The sequence below is a fragment of the Somniosus microcephalus genome, chromosome 4, assembly GCF_052327205.1.
Source record: "Somniosus microcephalus isolate GS21.2 chromosome 4, FLI_Smic_1.0, whole genome shotgun sequence".
NCBI classification, from domain to species: Eukaryota; Metazoa; Chordata; class Chondrichthyes; order Squaliformes; family Somniosidae; genus Somniosus; species Somniosus microcephalus.
The window spans coordinates 223,707,709-223,726,409 of record NC_140990.1 but is presented as its reverse complement, the minus strand read 5'-3'; the positions used below and the strand labels follow the sequence as shown (position 1 = coordinate 223,726,409).

At 43.3% G+C, this 18,701-nt stretch overlaps 1 protein-coding gene across 6 annotated transcripts in view; it reads left to right on the top strand.

Moving 5' to 3' along the window:
• myo1b (myosin IB) overlaps positions 1-18,701 on the top strand; it is a 397,467-nt gene that overhangs the window by 361,355 nt on the left and 17,411 nt on the right. For 4 of the 6 annotated variants that reach the window (XM_085985844.1, XM_085985845.1, XM_085985846.1 and 1 more), the window contains 6 exons: positions 6,094-6,180; positions 9,718-9,792; positions 11,139-11,273; positions 12,275-12,381; positions 15,087-15,219; positions 17,714-17,866. In XM_085985844.1, the coding sequence (XP_085841970.1) occupies positions 6,094-6,180; positions 9,718-9,792; positions 11,139-11,273; positions 12,275-12,381; positions 15,087-15,219; positions 17,714-17,866 (690 nt within the window). The remainder of the gene's footprint in view (positions 1-6,093; positions 6,181-9,717; positions 9,793-11,138; positions 11,274-12,274; positions 12,382-15,086; positions 15,220-17,713; positions 17,867-18,701) is intronic. The other 2 variants (XM_085985847.1, XM_085985848.1) reach the window with 1 other exon arrangement.

Genomic DNA, 18,701 nt, shown 5'->3' with positions numbered 1-18,701 from the left:
GTGTAAGTCGTAGTGCATGTGAACAGTGGTTGTGTGTTTGGGGTTGTTGGGGGGGTGGTATTGTGGTTGGAGGAGTGGAAAATGCAACCTGCCAGGACAATTGAGGCACTTCAGTGTTGCACCCCCGTCCCCAAAATGTTGGGACTCGTGTAACAATGTTAGTATATAATTGGTACCCCATCCACCACCTTAAACATTCACTCCCTCTACCACTGGCGTATCGTGGCTGCAGTGTGTACCATCTACAAAATGTACTGCAGCAACTCACCAAGGCTTCTTTGACAGCACCTCCCAAACCCGCGACCTCTTCCACCTAGAAGGACAAGGGCAGCAGGCTCATGGGAACACCACCACCTACAAGTTCCCCTCCAAGTCACATGCCATCCTGACTTGGAAATATATCGCCGTTCCTTCATTGACGCTGGGGCAAAATCCTGGAACTCCCTCCCTAACAGCACTCTGGGAGTACCTTCATCACACAGACTGGAGCGGTTCAAGAAGGTGGCTCACCACCACCTTCTCGAGGACAATTGGGGATGGGCCTTGCCAGCGACGCCCACATCCCGTTAATGAATAATAATAAAACAAAATCTGTGTACAAATGAATACCATTATAACAGAGTCCCACAAGCCTGAAGAAAATTACTCCTCAATCAAAAACCTTTTCTCTTCAAGGAAACTGCCATTACTGGGATGTTCTCATGTGGGATGTTCTCATGTTTTAATATTTCATTATTTTCAAAACCTATGCATGATGTAGATGTTCAGGGATGATGTCAGGAAGCATTTCTTCACAATCTGGAACTCTCTTCCTCAAAAAGCTGAGGCTAGGTCAATTGAAAAATTAGCCTTTCTGTGTGCCATGCCATGGGAAATTGACTAGTATAATAAAAATCATTGACAATGACACGTTTAATAATTTGAAATACATTGTTGCATGTAGTGGGGTTAATCAAGCTGAGGCAATTCCCTTGAATTAGGGAGGAAAAATCAAGTTAATGAGCTCTCTCTTTCAAATATACATGGGGAATTTTTCGGGGAGTCAGTGGGCATGATTGGTGGTGGGTTGGGTGGGGAAAAAAAAATGTTGACAGCAGGTCAGGAACCCGCTGCCAAGCGCCTTTCCCAGATGTCGGGTCCCTCAGCGCTGAATAGACCCGACATGCGGTGGCAGCAATTCAGGTCATTATGACCTTGTTAACAGCCACTTAAAAAGTATTTTAAGCTCACCTTCACATTTTACGAGGTTGCCCACGGGGTCCTGCTGCTTGGGGATCATGTCAGGTAAGGAGGTCGAGAGTTGTGTTACCGTGAAATCATCTCTTTACTTGACAGCGGCAAATGTGCTATAAAAGCTCCCATCTCACAGCTGTTCACTTTCCATGATCAGAAGCTGTTGCATACTGCATTTGGAAGGCAGATTGAGCTTTATGCACGTTGCAAGTATTTGGAATAAACTCTGTATCCAGTGTCACCTCATTGGAACAACCTTCTCACCATTGACAGATCGCTTCTGTCATCTCAAGTTCACCTGCCATCTATTCCATCAGCATCGATGCCCTTGAAACTATCTCACCTGGGTCCACAGAATCCCACCCCGATCAGCCCCAACACCAGCAGCACCAGGCACACCAGCAGCATCAACTACAACACCAGCCTTCTCCGCAATCAACTGATGCTGTACAGAACACACGGCATCAGCACCCGACCACATTGCTACCCAGGAGGCCAAGGATGGCCTCACCATAGCCAGATTTACTTCACTTGATGCTGTACACCGTGGCTGCCGCATGATGTGCCAGGTTGGCACCACCCCACACCAACACCATAAAGAATCCCTATAATGCCCAAGCCATTCCTTTCACACTCGTCAGCATTGCAGGGGGTACCGTTATGTTTCACCATTCACTGCAACTCACTAAGCCACTTCCAAAGGTGCACACAAATCTGTTCAAGAACGCGGTGTTGAAAATAAAGATTTCAACGTTTGACAGCTCAGTAGCAGAAACTTCACATGAGCATTGGCTAAAACAGCCAAGTGCCTATCCTTGTGTGTTAGTTGGTATGATTGGACTAGGATGAGGGTGAGTGTGAGGGGTGGCTAGTGAGATGGGGAAGTGATAATGTTGATAGAGAGGGATGGGTGAGGTGCAAGGTAAGTTGGTGTGAGTAAGGATGTGCAGGAGTAGGGTAGGGAAGGCAGAGTGATGGGAATGTGATGAGTGGCACAGCAGGATGAGGTTGAGTGTGGCTTTGCAGTAACATTTCATGATCTACTGAGATCATTGAAAGGTTTGCACCACTGCAGCCTGGTCCTCTTGATGACATCCCTGCTTGTGTCCTCCTGTGCAATGTTCAACCAGACTGCGTTGATCTCCTGGGGAGGTCCCTTCTGCCCATGGGAAGGGAAGAGAAGAGAACCTCCCTGCGTGCTCTGACTCCCTCCATAAGCATATGGAGGAAGTCATGGGAGAGCCTGGGTGCAGCCATGCAGTGCTTGTCAGTGTTTGCAGCACCTCAATGCTGTAGAACACTGACAGCACAACTGTCAAAATCAATTTGCGCATGGTTCCTTTAAGAAAAACGGCTGATGACACGTCATCAGACCCGTTTCCTTCAAATGGCTGGCAAACGCGCTGGGCAGGCTTAACAAGCCCAATCAACGTAAACTCATTCTACACAGTGGGCTGGAGCCAGCAGTGAGGTCGGGACTTGCCACCAACCCCGGTCGCACCGGACCTGCCGAGGTCAGGGAAATCGCGGCCATACTGTTCAATTTTACACCCCTCCCCATTTAAAATCTGCATCCTAATTGGTGTTTGAGTATAAAGGTCAGAAACCTTATTTGCAACAGTATAAAAACTGGACCGTTAATTCTAAATTCTTACAGAAATTGACTGAAACAGACACAGGCGATGTATCCGTGACTGCAGTCAGAATTCACGTGTACATTTCCTTCGAGGTGTTTAAGGAATCCCAGGAATTATTGTTGGTGCTGTGTAATGACTGAATTAATGTGAAACAGATTTTTTTTTCCTTGAGTATCTTGGATGGTGATAGCTGGATTGGGGAGCAAGTTGTGTACGTTTTCTACATGTCTAACTCCCCCAGTCATCATGGTTATTAGCTAGTGATAAAACTAGCCATTAGCAGTTTGTACAGATTTTTAATAAAATATCACCAACATTTATGATGGAGAAAATAATACTTAGTGCTGTATGCAAATGTTGATTCCACTTTTTCAAGCCTTTGTTCACAATATCTACAAGTTAAGTAACTGTACTATATCTTCACCAGTGCTGATTCACGTACATTACATATTAGTGAATTCCTTTCAGAAAATAAAGCTGTATTTTCCTCTTTGTGCTATTTTTAACAAAATATTAGCTGGGAACATTACCATATGGTCATGTCTTCATTTACAAATGATGAATAGAGGAAGATGTACTCTGAGGATCAGACAGGCTAGAACAATATTAATTTTGTGTATTAGATTATGTGTTTATACATGTCAGGGTTGATTTTCACATGGATTTTTTTCAATTAACATACACCTGGATTCAGAGAGTTACAGTGTGTAGCTAGAGATTGGTAAATGGTTATACTCTGGAGAAAGAAAAGCAAATTGGCATTTCCCTTTCCAGAAGCCTAAGACCATCGCAGGATGTTTTTTGATAATCGCTTTGCTGCCCAGCTACACACAAAGGTATAGCACTAAAGTTATGTGAGCACTCTGAACAGAATTTAAAATGTTCACAACTATAAGATGTTATTTATCACCCACATTGTGGTTTTTCACTGTATATAGTTTATTAATCAATCTACTATATACTAAAAGTGGTGAGTGACCGCAAGGGTTCAAAAGTACTGCACTTGTAGGTGGCACTATGATGTAACATCACATGACTAATTGATTACAATGGAGCAGCACCTAACGTCACATGACAGCCCCTCACATCAGTCTCAAAATTCCCAATCTATGTCCTTTAAGATGAAAATTGCCCTCCTGGGTCCCCAAGATGTGTTCAATTGAACAGAACCAAATTGTAAAATTATATAAATAGAAACGACTTCCTCTGGTGGGAGAGTCCAGAACAAGGGGGCATAACCTTAAAATTAGAGCTAGGCCATTCAGGGGTGATGTCAGAAAGCACTTCTGCACACTAAGGGTAGTGGAAATCTGGGACTCTTTCCACCCCCACCCCCCAAAAAAATAAAGCTGTTGAGGCTAGGTCAATGGAAAATTTCAAAACTGAGATTGATAGATTTTTGTTAGGCAAGGGTGTTAATGGTTATGGAAACAAGGCGGGGTAGATGGAGTTGAGTTACAGTTCAGCCCTGATCTAATTGAATGGTGGAACAGGCTCGAGGATCTGAATGGCCTACTCCTGTTCCTATTTTCCTGTGTTCCTAAAAATCCATTTGTTATCACAACTTGTGGAAATGGAGATCAGCAAAATGAAGCTGCAAAAGTCAGCTCAATGAGAAATGCCTTGTAGTACATAAGCAGTTCCACCTGGAGAGGATAAATGAGCGATTGAAAGAATGAAATCTCCAAGGAAAAATCTTGCTGCTGTTAAACGGATTACACAATCTAGCATTCAAAGGAAATAACAGCCCTAACAATTACCCTCTCAGTCGAGCAGAGATTGCATTAAGCCTGAATCTACCCCCCACAACCCCAATGAACAGAAATCTTGTTCATCCCCAGCTCTCAGAGCTCAGTCCACCACCTGCCCTCCTGGCCCGCCAAGCAAAGATTGGGACTGTTAAATCTCCCCTTAACCTTCTCTGCTCTACGGAGAACAATCCCAGATTCTCTAGTCTGAGAGAAGTCTAGCTTCTCTAGTAACTGAAGTCCCTTATCCCTGGTACCATTCCAGTAAATTCCTGCTGCACCCTCACCAAGGCCTTAACATCCTTCCTAAAATGTCATGTCCAGAATTGTATAATTTAATAATATGTATTTTATATAATATATATATATATATAACAACCAGCTGGTGAGTATTGACCCCAAAAGAGGTAACTGGGTCTCTTTGGGATTGTAGTCAATGTTCCCATTAAGCTGCGTGGCCGCTTTGGTCTGGAGGTCCCGCGCAGGCCACTCGTGGCTTTTAAATGGAAAACACCGCGCATGCGCAATAATTTGAAGGGGCAGCCCACCCCAAAAAAGTTAGCAGGAACATTGGTTGTAGTGACTCCAAAATGACACATCTGGCAATGATATTTCAGAACTAAGCCAACCCTCTGTTGCAGATTGGATTATCCAATACCCAAACCAAGCAGGTTCACAATACACCAGAGTGCTGTTGATGATCGACCAGTCAATCTGGCACATTAATGAAAAATAGAGACTTGTCACTGGGGGCTGGGATTCTTCCCACTTGGCTCTAGATAACCTTGCATGCAAATACCCTAACATATAGACTGGTCCCAGCGGGAAGCTTACCAGTGCTCACGTAGGCTATGTGGTTTTAGCTAGTTAAACTACTGCAGTATCCCTGTCCATATTTGGAAACCCTAAGCTTTGGCTCTGCCAATCCACGTACAAGCTCTCTGGACTTTGGTAAATGGTGTACCTCTCTACAAGGAGAGAGCGTGCACTCTGTATCGGGCAAACAGAAACTCTACATGTTACATTTCTCAGTAGCTTGGCTTGGATAATCTTAAACATGGTAATGTGTTTGCACACATGTTGGACTTATGGCTGACCAAAAATAAAATATATACACAAATAGTTTAGTCTAGTTACTATGGTGGAATTTAATAGTAGAAGATCTAGAAATTGAGCTTTACCATGTGATGTTTAATAAATATTTTCTGCGTCATCTGTTGATTATTCTACAACAAGTCACTGTTAAAGTACAGGTGGCTTATTCTAGGTTTTCTGAAATATCTTCATAGTTTGATTGCTGTTTAAAAAGCTGTGATATGTTTTGTGCATTGACATTTGTACCTGATCATGTGGCATGCTGTCCCAATTTTGACCCATTTTCTTTCAATGCTTTTTGGGAACATCCTTCTCTGTGTACCTGCCTCTCTTTTATATCTATCAATCAGTCTCTTCATTCGTTATGTGCAACCTTCTAGGCACGGAGAGAATTGAAACGCCTGAAGGAGGAAGCCAGGCGTAAACATGCGGTTGCTGTCATTTGGGCTTACTGGCTTGGACTGAAGGTACTCCCCCAACTCAACCTCCTTCTAAAATCCATCCAAATGGAAACTACATTAACCACTAACCCCTGATCATTCCATAACGATACTAACTTAGATCACTCCCACTTAGTCCTGGAACTGGATACCTGTATCAGTTAATGAAAATTTAATATTTAAAAATGCTGGTATGTTTGCTTTGTCCGCACTTTTAACCGAAACAAGCAAAGTTTATTTGAAGTAAATTTGCTACATTTATGAAGTGTTTACCACAATTAGAGTTTATTGAAGTCAGCTACTCAAACCTGGGTGAATAGTTATTATTTGACTCATTCATAAAATAAACACTATCCATGGCTGCTGTCTCACTTAGCACTCGCTAAATTATTTGTTACTACATCTGAGGTACACAACCAGGGTTTCTATGACTAACTCGCATAAAAGGAGATTTTGGAATAATCTATCTCCGCTGAAATTGCTGCTTTCAACCAGTTTCATGTTTAGCTATTCAGCAACAACCCTAACTGCAAACTTACTTGCGGCAAGCTGCATGTTACGAGTAGTTTGGTAGCAATATTTTCCTTTTAAATTTCAGCACACATCTGCACTGAATACCTAGATTCCATGACTGCTTTATCTATTCCTGCAAGTATATTTAGAGGGATAGCTATATCTTTCTGCTAGCCTTAGCTGATGGCTTGAGTGTTCTAAAATTCTATAACTATGATTTTGGTAATGGTTTCTTCAGCACCTATCATCTGACTAAGAACCGTGAAGGAGGTTGGTGTGTAGATATAAGTTATGACATTGGCTCGAGATACTGTTGAGCTCAACAGAAAGAATACTGCCATTTTAGCAAAACCCCTGCTACTTTGATCCTTATTGTGTCTTTTGGAATGCTAGGGTTGGAAGTAATATCCCTTGTAAATATTTACAACATAATTGCCAGTGCTGTCAATTCAAAAGGCTCTGCGGCAAGTTTTTAAATATCGGGTGACCGTTAATGTAATGTGTACATGTTCAGACTTTCTTTGTAAGGTTAATTGTTAATATCAATTAGATCAGTGGTATACATAATATGACCCAGGGGCCATCTGCAGCTTGTTCTCCCTTCACCTGTAACCTTTGGCAGACCTACTGTTCCACATGCCCCTCGGCCTCTATTCATGGCCTTGCCCAGCTGTGGGATGTTGACCAAGCCGGATTTAGTGCTATCTCTTCTCCTTTTCTTGCTCTCCAGCAAAACAAAAAGGCTGGGTTAGGCCATTGGGAGGTAATGTTAGTCACCATTGAGCAAGTGAAAGAATTCTATTAAGATCGAACTATTGGTATCATAGTCCATTGTTTCCTTGCTCTTCCTGTGGGGAAGTGCACAGCCTCCACATGGCAACTACCCACAAGACATCATTCAAATGAAGAGCTCATAGTGTGGGAATCACAGGCTCAGACCCACGTCCCATCACTCTGTGCCTCAGTGTGCTGCAACATTCCTGAGTGATCCTTAAGTGAGACGTTGGATGGGATTGCGATACTCGATTAGACCCATCATTGGAAAAAGAAACAAGTTCACAGGAAGGCTGGATAGTGACACCTCATCAGATTGATATTTTTGTTGTCATCTTTATTCTCTTTTTCTGAATTCGAGTTAGATGTTTAAAGCATCCATAGAAATTATGGCATTATTTGTGCAGATAAAGCTATATGCTGATTAATAAACCTTTGAGTATGTAGAGATGATCCAATAACAAGTTACTAGTAATAATATGCTTAGAGGGACTGGTGGAGTCTCACTGAGTATCTCAAAATCCATTGAAATAGTGTTTACACTTGAAATGGAATAGTATCTCCGAAAGGGAGATTCATTGTTACAAAGTAAAGCAACATAATCTTAACAATGTTCATAAATATAACTGAGGGAAAAATAGGATTATAAAATTTAATTGTTAGAAGGGTTGCACGGCTGGGCATAGAGTTGAAGGCTTCCCAGCCAACCCCGTAAAAAGTCAAACCTTCATTGACCCCAAGAAAAGGATGACCGGGGCCAAGGAACACCCAATAATAACAGCTTGGACAGAGGTCTGCATCTCCCTGAAAATCCCTCGATGCCTATTAGGCCGTTCCTCAATCTGATATAATAGAGAACTGCCAGAGGCCCTTTCCATGGGTGGGATGTGAACCTGGCATGACAAAGACACCACCCAACCAGGTAATCTCCTTGACAGATGATACCCTTTCAACAACTGAGACAAATTCTACCCCATTCAACGTGACCTATGCTGCTACCTTCAAATTAGATATCTCCTTCAGGACCCAGCCAAGCTTGAAAAACTACAGTGGGAGCTGACCCACCCCCACCAAAACAAAACTGTTCCTACACTCCCTGCTAAACCCTGTAAATATATCTCCACACTCTGTACCATAACTGATTTTCAAATTAAGAGACAACATATTGTGAGACAAGACCCCCATATAAAATTTAAAATGGGGTAAAGTATGGAAACAATTCCGCACAACCACCACCTGAAGTAGAATGTGGGAGAGCCAGCTCTGTAATACATCAAGCTCACCACATCCCACATGCATCCATGAATACCACCTCTCCACAGGGAAACAAATGCTGGATGGGTTGTGACCAGAGGGGTACACTGCTGCACCCCTATCTCTTCATTCAACCTTCCTGGGCAACAATCTTAAAGGTCATAGAGAAGATCATATGCCTCCTGTAGATCCAAACCTATGTGCAATCGTCATTCCTAGCTACAAGGTGAAGCATCCCTGCAATATGGCACAAAACTTCCCACTACAGACATTTGGATGGAACATCTGTGGGATGTATCCCAATCAGACACCTCCTAGAAATCAGGAAAGACCTGGCAGGCTGGAGCTTATTCCTGGAAGTCCATGTGATCCAAATGCATCTCACATAAACACTGAATACCCCTCAAGGGTAAAGGGGACAACATTCTAGTACACCACAAAGGACTGGGTGCAAATCCTACAACGTCTGCCATCAAAGCTGCAAGGCCCTTGACACTTACAACCTCCAACCTCATGGATTGTCCTCAAATCATCCTGACCCTAAACAGGATGATGTTAAAACCCTTACATTCATATTATAAAGAACAGAATAACTCCTTTCAACTGCTATGTGTAAAGGTATTTACTTGGGAGCCCATATTTTTGAAAAGGTTCTGAGAACTAGTACTACTAACCTGCTGTTGATTCCTAATCCATTCCTAACATTTCTATTTGCAGATTATATGCATGCTTGTGTTTATCAAAGGTTTTGTTGGCAGGTTGATTTCAAAATATTGCTCGATTTACATTGTTTTCTTGTGTCTTGGGTATATTAACTTTGTCAAATTAAATTGATTTTAAGATTCTTAAATGTTATCTAGTGTGATTTCTGAATTCAAATTCTTAATGTTTTCTGACAATTGTAGATTCCATATGGAACCTGTTCTCGATGGTACAGTTGTGATGTGACGGCAATTTTCAACAAAGCAATTGAAAAGTTACATGTGTGAAATGTCTGTCTACTTACTTCCTGTTTTTCCTCAGGTTCGCAGGGAATATAGAAAATTCTTCCGTGCAAACGCAGGCAGGAAGATCTATGAATTTACCATTCAAAGAATTGTAAGTTGATAGAAATTTGCTTCTCTAATAGCTGTACAATTTAGAATGAGTGTGAAATCATACTGATGGCTTCCAGTACATGGTAAACAGATGCCATAATTAGATGCAATGATCTATATCTTTCATGGACAACAAACAAATGTGGGACTGAATGCTATTTTAATTTTATCATCTAAAGGTTAAAGTTAATCTAATCAATTGGATTAAGACAGTTATAAGAGACAGTCAAACATTGGCTCAGGGGTATCTGCAGACACAAACATGCTACTAAAAGCTGTTTGTAATCTGGTTAAAATGCAGTTTCAGGTGCCAAAGCTACTATTCTCGATGCCAGACAGGTATTGGTCATCTATGATACCACCTTTTATGTCAGTCTGGCTAAATTAGTAGCACTCTCCCCTCGAGATCAGGAGGTTGTACGTTTGAGCTCCATAGTAGTTATTAAGCATATAATGTAGACTAGACCGACACTTTGCATTGTCAGAAGATGTTAAACTCGGGTCCCACCTGTCCGTTCAGGTGGATGTTAAGGATCGCACAATACTTCAAAAAAGATAATAAGCATATTCCACCAAAAATGTGATCACCTTTTAATTAAGTAAGAAAAAATGTTTTTGAAGTGTATTAGAGGCACAAAAACAGCACCTTTTCAATTTCTGATGAGGTTTTCACATATAAAGAATGATTTTAAAGTGCAGTGGTTGGTTATTTAGGCCATGGGTATCCAAGAGGCGGTCCATGAGCCAAATGAGGCCCACAAAGCCTCTACCACTTCTTTTCTTCTTTGCACGTGCGCATGAATCCAATTTCAACTTCAGCTATTTAAAATTCTGGTGCATGGAGGACTGGAAAAGGTTGTTCCCAGATTAGTAAATTTTGACCAATCTGGGATCAGCCTTTACTGATCCTCCAGGCCCAGGGCCTTTAAAGGCTGAAGCTTCCAAGTTTTCAAGCTTTAGGTTAAGGGGAAGAAGGGCAGAGGAACTGGTGTGCTCCTCCAGTCGCAGTATTGTAGAAGATTGGAACTACAGCCAAAGCTGTGGAAGATGGAATCACCCAACTTCATCTGGACCACTGTCTCTTAGACTGTATAGAGTTTTAAAAGCAAGAGTGTTTTTTCTCTGCAGCCTATCAAATGTGTTTACTAATACGGTGCTCCAGTGCTGGTGTATGGGGCAAAGTATGTAGCACTGGCTAAGAGATTTGTTTTCCATTACTTGTTTTCTGTTTTCGAAATGGAGAAAACCGTATATGAAAGTGGTATGACCTTGGAGAAAATGGTTACTAATCTTGACTTGCTTTGTCAATAAGCACTGACTGTAATGCACTGCTTTGTTTTATCCCAGATACAAAAGTATTTCTTGGAACTGAAGAAGAAGCTACCTTCACTGTCCCCAACAGAGAGGACCTGGCCAGCCAGATCATACCTATTCCTGGACAATACGCACACCGAGCTGAAGAGGATCTTCCACCTGTGGAGGGTAAAAAACAAGATAAGATTTTCTCAGATATTAATAGTTAAATACAGGTTCATTGGTCCCTATTCCCTCACCCCATTTTCTCCCCCCATTCCCTCCGCCTCCATTCTTTCACCCCCCCCCATTCCTTCCCAGCTCCATTCCCCATTCTCTTCCCTCCCCCCCCCCCACCACCCCATTTCCAATTCCCAATTCTGCATATGGTGAGTTGCTGATCTCAGAACTGTTCTCTCAAGTGAAGCTCAGAGATAGACATTTCTCTCAAGTAGCGGGTAAATCACCAAGTAGTGACTGAAGGACAACCTTGCAGAGGCCTGGAAGCACTTTACCCACTTCATTGGCTAGGGAATGATAGATGGGACACCCTATTCCGTTTGAGCACCCTGAGCTAGGTAATAGGGAAAGTAGTGTAGATTTCCGCTCCTAAATGCTAGTCATTGATGTCTGCAGGAAAGCGTGCACACATGGATGCTTGTTGAGGACAGAGTGAGGATTGCCTGTGATACTCATCTCCTCCCCACCCCCCACCCCCCCAACTCATTATTTCCAATAATCAGCTGGACTGAGTGTCCCATTCTGGGGCTGGCTAAATTTATCTAATCCTCTAGAAAGTTCCATGGAATGTTTTTATTGTAAGATATTGTACAGAATGCCATCAGAAATTACAGAAAGGAAAGCAAAAATTGTAAGGTCATATGCAAGGCATTTCACATTGGTGATCTTAACTCAGTCACTTTTCTGTGTAGTTGAAAGAACAAATTCTGTGACCAATGTCTTTTTAAGGGTGAGCAATTCACACTGCAACATTTATTACAAATGAATAAATATCATTCAGCTCTAAAGAGCCATTAGCTGAGGATGAAATAACACGAGTGCTCATGATTTGTTGGACGACCTAAAACCTGAAGTGCGTTGCTTGCTCTTGACTCAAAGTGTTACGTCGCTAAAAGAAAAAGGAGAATTAAAATTTTTTTTTATAACTGACTGTTGTGCTCTGCTTGCAGTGCAAGAAGTACAGGGATCAGTTCACAGAACAAAAGAGAGCTATATTTGAAGAGAAGCTCGAGGCAAGTGAGCTGTTCAAGGATAAAAAGGCATTGTACACCAACAGGTAATAGCTGATGTCAGCCATAATGGTAAGATGCATTGTGAAGTGTCCTTCATAAGCACAATGCTTTAAAACTGAAAAAAATAATCCGTTTTATTCTGGTACTGATGAACGATAACACATTTCAATGGCCTGCAGCTAGACATCCTTATTTCGGTTGTGTGACTAATGCAATCTTTTAAATCTCCTTTGCCATCTGCTAATGATACACAAGTCTTTTAAAGGTAATTATTAACTCATTGTAATGATCATTCATAGAGAATTCTATGAACTTTATAGCTCTACTCTAACAGGTATATCTTGTGCAATGCATTAAAAAAGAATTACAATGATTGCACAGAAGTACAGACCAGATATGAAATTCAGCACAAGGAATACAGTGTAAAAGAAAAAGTGATCAACAGCGTTGGCTCTTTGATTTTGGCAGTCTGATTTTGGTAAATGATTATCTGAGTACGTTCACAACAAAAAGCAATGGGGATGATTTCCAAAAGTATTTGGACTTTGCAAGGTCAAGTATGACCTCCGGGCCCTGAAATTTCTTGAGTCCTGCTGCACATCTAGCTTGGTGTTCATCCCATTTACATAAAGGGGTTACAGTATTTACAGCACTTCCTGGGCATCTGCTCACAGGGGCAGGAATATCGGAGCACCACTTTCTACCCATCAGAGTGACTGGCTGTTTTGGCTGAAGAATTGCATGTCTTTTTAGAAGAAAACAGGATTGGTTTGAAGCTTTTGTGCCAGCAAGGCTGTCAGTAAATGGCACATTACAATCAAGTTTATCCTGCTTTTATATATTGAAAATCAGAAGTGACTGAACAGGCTCCCTAGGAAGACGGTGGAAGCAGAGAGTGTTGATTCATTCAAATCAAAATGAGATTTTTTTTTTAATTCCAAAAACAATATTTTGGGATACAGTACATGAGTAATTTGAGACATGACATGTGGTAAGTGTACCATGCTTGGGAGGAACAGGTGACGTTGGACCTATGGCTCCCAAGGCTTTCTACCACTGGCGTTCTCCCTCGCCTCATGTCTGGGTCTAGACTAATTGATAAGATATTGATTAGTCAACAACTCCGTTATCATTGTATCATGCGACTACCAGGATGGTAGAAGGCGAACTAGATGGACCTTGGTCTTTTTTGTCTAGCAATTCCTATGTTCCTAGAGGAAGTGTATTGATGAACGGACATTTTGAATTTCATCATCGTTGTTTCTGGGATTGGACTGCTTGCCCACCCTCAATCATGGAGAAAAATGGGGGGGGGAGGGGGGTTAATAAAATAAACAAATCCAGATACTCTCATGTCCTGTCAAATGTATAATGAAATATATAGAATCTTAGAAATTACAGAGCAGAAGGAGACCATTCACCACTTCACCAGTGCTGGTGCTAGTTCTACAACTGGAGCTGTCTACTCTAATCTTATTTCACTGCTCTTTCCTCATATCCTTTTATATTCTTTTTTTTCAAATACTTATCCAATTCTCTCTTAAAGGAAGTTATAATTTATGGTTCAATGACCACTTGTGATGAACCATTCCATCGTCTAATAGCCCTCTGTGAAAACAAGTGTCTTCTAACTTCTTCCTTTGTTCTTTTAGTGATAATCCTGAGCACTTGGCCCCTTGCTAATGCTTCACAAACCCTTGGAAACGATCTTTCACTACTTACTATCTCAAAACCTTTTCTAAAACCTTTATTAGTTCTCCACATACCCTTCTCCGTTCCACTGAAAAATAACCCATTTTTTGAGCCTTCCTTCAAAGTTATAACCCCGCACTCCTGGTATCATTCCATTGATCTTCACTGTGCCATTTCTATGAATCCAATGACATTCCTATAATGGGGAGCCCACTCCAACTTTGGCCTGATCAATATCTTGTACAAATTCAACATCACTTCCTTACTTTTGTGTTCAATTCTCTTATGTATAAAACCAACAATCCATTTTCAACCTGCACTCTCACCTTCAAAGAGGTAAGTATCTGTACCTCAGACATAATAGCAGCTAGCTCCTTCATAGCTTAGTGGGCAACGGCACAGTCCAGTGTACCACTGAGCCATATAAACCAGGAGAGTTTCCGGTTCAATCCACAGTCTGTTCTGAGTTAGTTGATATTAGCTGGGGTGGCCAGAGTTCCCGCCTCTGACTGCTAATCAGTGCCCCAGTGGAAAGTGCATATGTGTCGCCATTGGGATGGGACGGGATGGGTGATCAAATGGATTATCAGCAGTCACTGTCTTTACCCAGACATGAAGAATAGTCATTCGGGTGAGCTACCACTTCCTGCTTGGCACCCATGGAACTGAATCCAGCATGAGTCAGTGCCTTTCAGAGATGAGGCAGTAACTTTTTTTTTAAATAATGGCAGCCAAATGATTGACAGAATTTTAGTTGCGTTACGTGTGTTCATAGTGGAGTTGTGTGATAAGATCAACTCCCTTATTTGTTTTCTAAAATAAAAGTAAGAAAAATATCATTAAAATGGCATTAAAGGAGTTGATGAAAAGTTGCCGTTGGTAATCAGAATTGATCTTGCACAGTGCCGACTGTACTTGAACTCAGTGACCAGACTTTAAAATGTTACTCGGGTATTTGAAATTGTGTTTAATTAAAAACAATGTGATGACGCAGGTACATAAAGGGACAGTGGGTTCGTTTGTTGGAATTTCAGTTCTGGAAATTTTCTCTCTGCAGTGTTCGTCAGCCTTTCCAAGGTGATTATCTGGAAATCAGCAAGAACCCCAAATACCAGAAGCTGAATGGTGCTGTGGAAGAGAAGATCGTGCTGGCAGATGTTGTAAACAAAATTAACCGAGCTAATGGCAAGGTCAGAGCAAGTTTGGTTCATTGTGTTTTTGTGGGCCTGGAATTTTCTTGGGGATACTCCCACTCCGCTGCCATAACCTTACCAAAAGTGCGGCGGAAACCCCACTTACGTAAACATAAACTCTGACGCTCCAAGGAAACTCTGGGCCATGGTCTTTGTACTCTGATACAACTTAAACCAGAAAAACAGGCTGCCTGGTGACCCAGTGGGGAAATACTGCATGAGATTCAGTACTGGGTGATATGGAGCAGTATGGTCCCATGTTCAATCCTGGTCGACAAGGAATTAGTTGATCTCACCTGGGCTGCTGCTGAGGTTAACACAGTTGGTCTCAGCATCTCCAGGTTACAGGAGAGAAAATGAAGATCAGGTTCCTGCTCCTGATGAGTGGACATTGACCCCTGCTGAAGGTACGTGGATGTGGAGCGAGGAAAAGTGGGGCACAGATGTAATATCCCCATCCCAGTGGTTGAAAAGCATGTTAATACTCATTGTCCACATTTCAACTATTAAAAATGGTCACTTGAGGTGATATACTGAAGGGCTATCATTGGCCATAGAACTGTCACCACCTTGCAGAGAGGATGGGAGAAGAGGGGGAAAATTAGCAACAAAATTTGTTTTTATTACACTTTTGATCACTTAATGTATTCGACGAAATGACTTGACACTCTCAGCTGCAGACAGTAAGGCCTAGAAATTCAGTATTGCCACATTTGGGGCGCTACAGCCGGGCGTTCGCTAAATTTAGCGCCTGGCGCAACTTAGCGCCACCTTCGCCGAAATTGAGTTGCATCGCCCCAAGAGGTTGCTGCTGCGCTAAAGCAGGCGTTGCACGACTATCATAAGGCGCTAAGCCGGCGAGCCGAGGCGCTAACACCGAGGGCGGGCGCAGCGCAGGTGCGGCGAGTTGCTGATTGAAGGCAGACACGCTGGCGCCGGTCAGCTCTTAAAGGGGGAGGGTTGATTTGTTTGGCTGGCATGCCCTGCACACTGCAGCCCTGAAGCAAGGCCTAACCATTGCTGGTTCATCAGTTCTACGCCCAGGACCATGGAGAAGGCCGCTATTCTTCCAAATTCCATTGCACGCTCTTGCTGCTTGTCCAGGGTCATGGGGAAGGAGATGTACTGACGTCTCCTTCTGAAAAGGGCATTGGTCACCTGGCAGATACAGCAATGTACCGCGAACTGGGAGATGTTGGCAATGTCCCCAGTAGTGGATTGGAAGGAGCCGGTGGCATAGAAGTTGAGGGCCACCGTCGCCTTCACTGCCACCGACAGAGACGTCCTGCTCCTCAGCTGTGGCTGCAGATCTCTGCGAAGCAGGTGGCAGATCTCAGTGACCACCTCCCTTCTGAACCGCAGCCTCCGAACACACTGCTCCTCAGACATGTTCAGATATGAGAACTGCTGGCGGTATGCCCTGGGTGGGTAAGGCCTCCTGTGCCGACGCCTGTTGGCCCTTCTCCGTCTGGCCATGACTGGCACTCTCTCACGGCGTCTCTGAGCCCTTTGAATGCAATGGAGAAGCCCAACGTTTCCACCCATTGCAGCCCCCATTATATGTGGCGACTCAAGGCTATGGCACTGAAAGTTAAATCCAAGTGCAAAGCTGTGGCCTGAAGCCAGAAGTACCTGTGCGAGCGCTGAGTCAAAGCAGAAAGCTCTCTTCCTTTGTCTCTCTCCAAATATCCGTCTCTCACACAGAAGGATTGGCACAAAATGGCTGCCACTTATAATGCAGGAGGAGTCCCCTTTAAATAGCGCCCCCCGCGCCCCGCAGCGACTGGGAACTGTTCCCCTCTACCAGTCGCTGGGGGCACCAGGCGCACAGAAGGGTGGTGCCACTGAAGCTCCGGTTCGGGGCGCACCAAGGGCATTGCACCATGAAATGACGTCCGGATCTGCGCGCGCAGCTGAGCGGGCGCTGCGGTTTTGCACCGCCGCTAAATCTTGAGTGAAGTTCGCGAGAGGCGCAGATCGCGCCGGGCGCTAGCCGCTTAGCACCCCACTTCTCCTCCTCCTAAGGCGCTAGCGGCTGGTGCTAACAACGGAATTTCTAGGCCTAAATATTTAGCTGGAAGGATAAGATGTGCCTACCAGTTGTGCGCCAAGTAAAGATGATTAGCCATTATTCTACCTCCAATTTATAATCTTGAAAGTGGCCACTAAGCATGCACTGATGGAAGGAGCTTTAAGGTTGCTCATTTTCTGCTGGGTGGACAGGATTGTCAGTAATGTACAAATCAGGACACTTGGAAACCATCCAGCTGCTTGTTAAAATACAGGGTCATATATGCCTAGAGGAAATTCTGGCCACAGTAAGAACAGCTAATAGTTGTTGGTAAGTGACTGTCAAGTCTGCAGTAACATTTGTTTGAAAATCATGATAAACTTGAAAGGGGTTTAAATGAAATTGTGACTCGTTCCTGCTAGTGCAGCTCTGACCTGTTGTGATGCTATTTCTAATGACAATTGTTCTTGCTTGATGCAGGGAGCCCCGAGGATCTTCCTATTAACCAAAAGCAACTTCTTCATCGCTGATCAAAAATCAGGCCAGATCAAATCCACCATTCCTGTGATGGACATCACCAGTGTGTCTGTTAGCAAACAGACGGATGGACTCTTCGCTGTACACCTCAAAGAGGTAAACGTTCCATAGACAAGACGTTAAATGTTAGAGTCATAGATAGCGTCATCGAGTTATACAGCACAGAAAGAGGCCCTTCGGCCCATCGTGTCCGCGCTGGCCATCAAGCCCTGTCTATTCTAATCCCATTTTCCAGCACTTGGTCCGTAGCCTTGTATGCTATGGCGTTTCAAGTGCTCATCTAAATGCTTCTTGAATGTTGTGAGGGTTCCTGCCTCTACCACCCTTTCAGGCAGTGAGTTCCAGATTCCAACCACCCTCTGGGTGAAAAAGCTTTTCCTCAAATCCCCTCTAAATCTCCTGCCCCTTACCTTGAAACTATGCCCCCTGGCTATTGACCCCTCTACTAAGGGGAAAAGTTCCTTTCTATTTACCCTATCTATGCCCCTCATAATTTTGTACACCTCAATCAGGTCCCCCCTCAGCCTTCTCTGCTCTAAGGAAAACAACCCCAGCCTGTCCAGTCTCTCTTCATAGCTGAAGCGCTCCAGCCCAGGTAACACCCTGGTGAATCTCCTCTGCACCCTCTCCAATGCAATCACATCCCTCCTATAGTGTGGCGACCAGAACTGCACACAGTATTCCAGCTGTGGCCTAACTAGCATTTTGTACAGCTCCATCATAACCTCCCTGCTCTTATATTCTATGCCTCGGCTAATGAATGTAAGAAATCACACAACACCAGGTTATAGTCCAACAGCTTTATTTGAAATCACAAGCTTTCGGAGCGCTGCTCCTTCGTCAGGTGAAGACTTCACCTGACGAAGGAGCATAGAAACATAGAAACATAGAAGGTAGGAGCAGGAGTAGGCCATTCGGCCCTTCGAGCCTG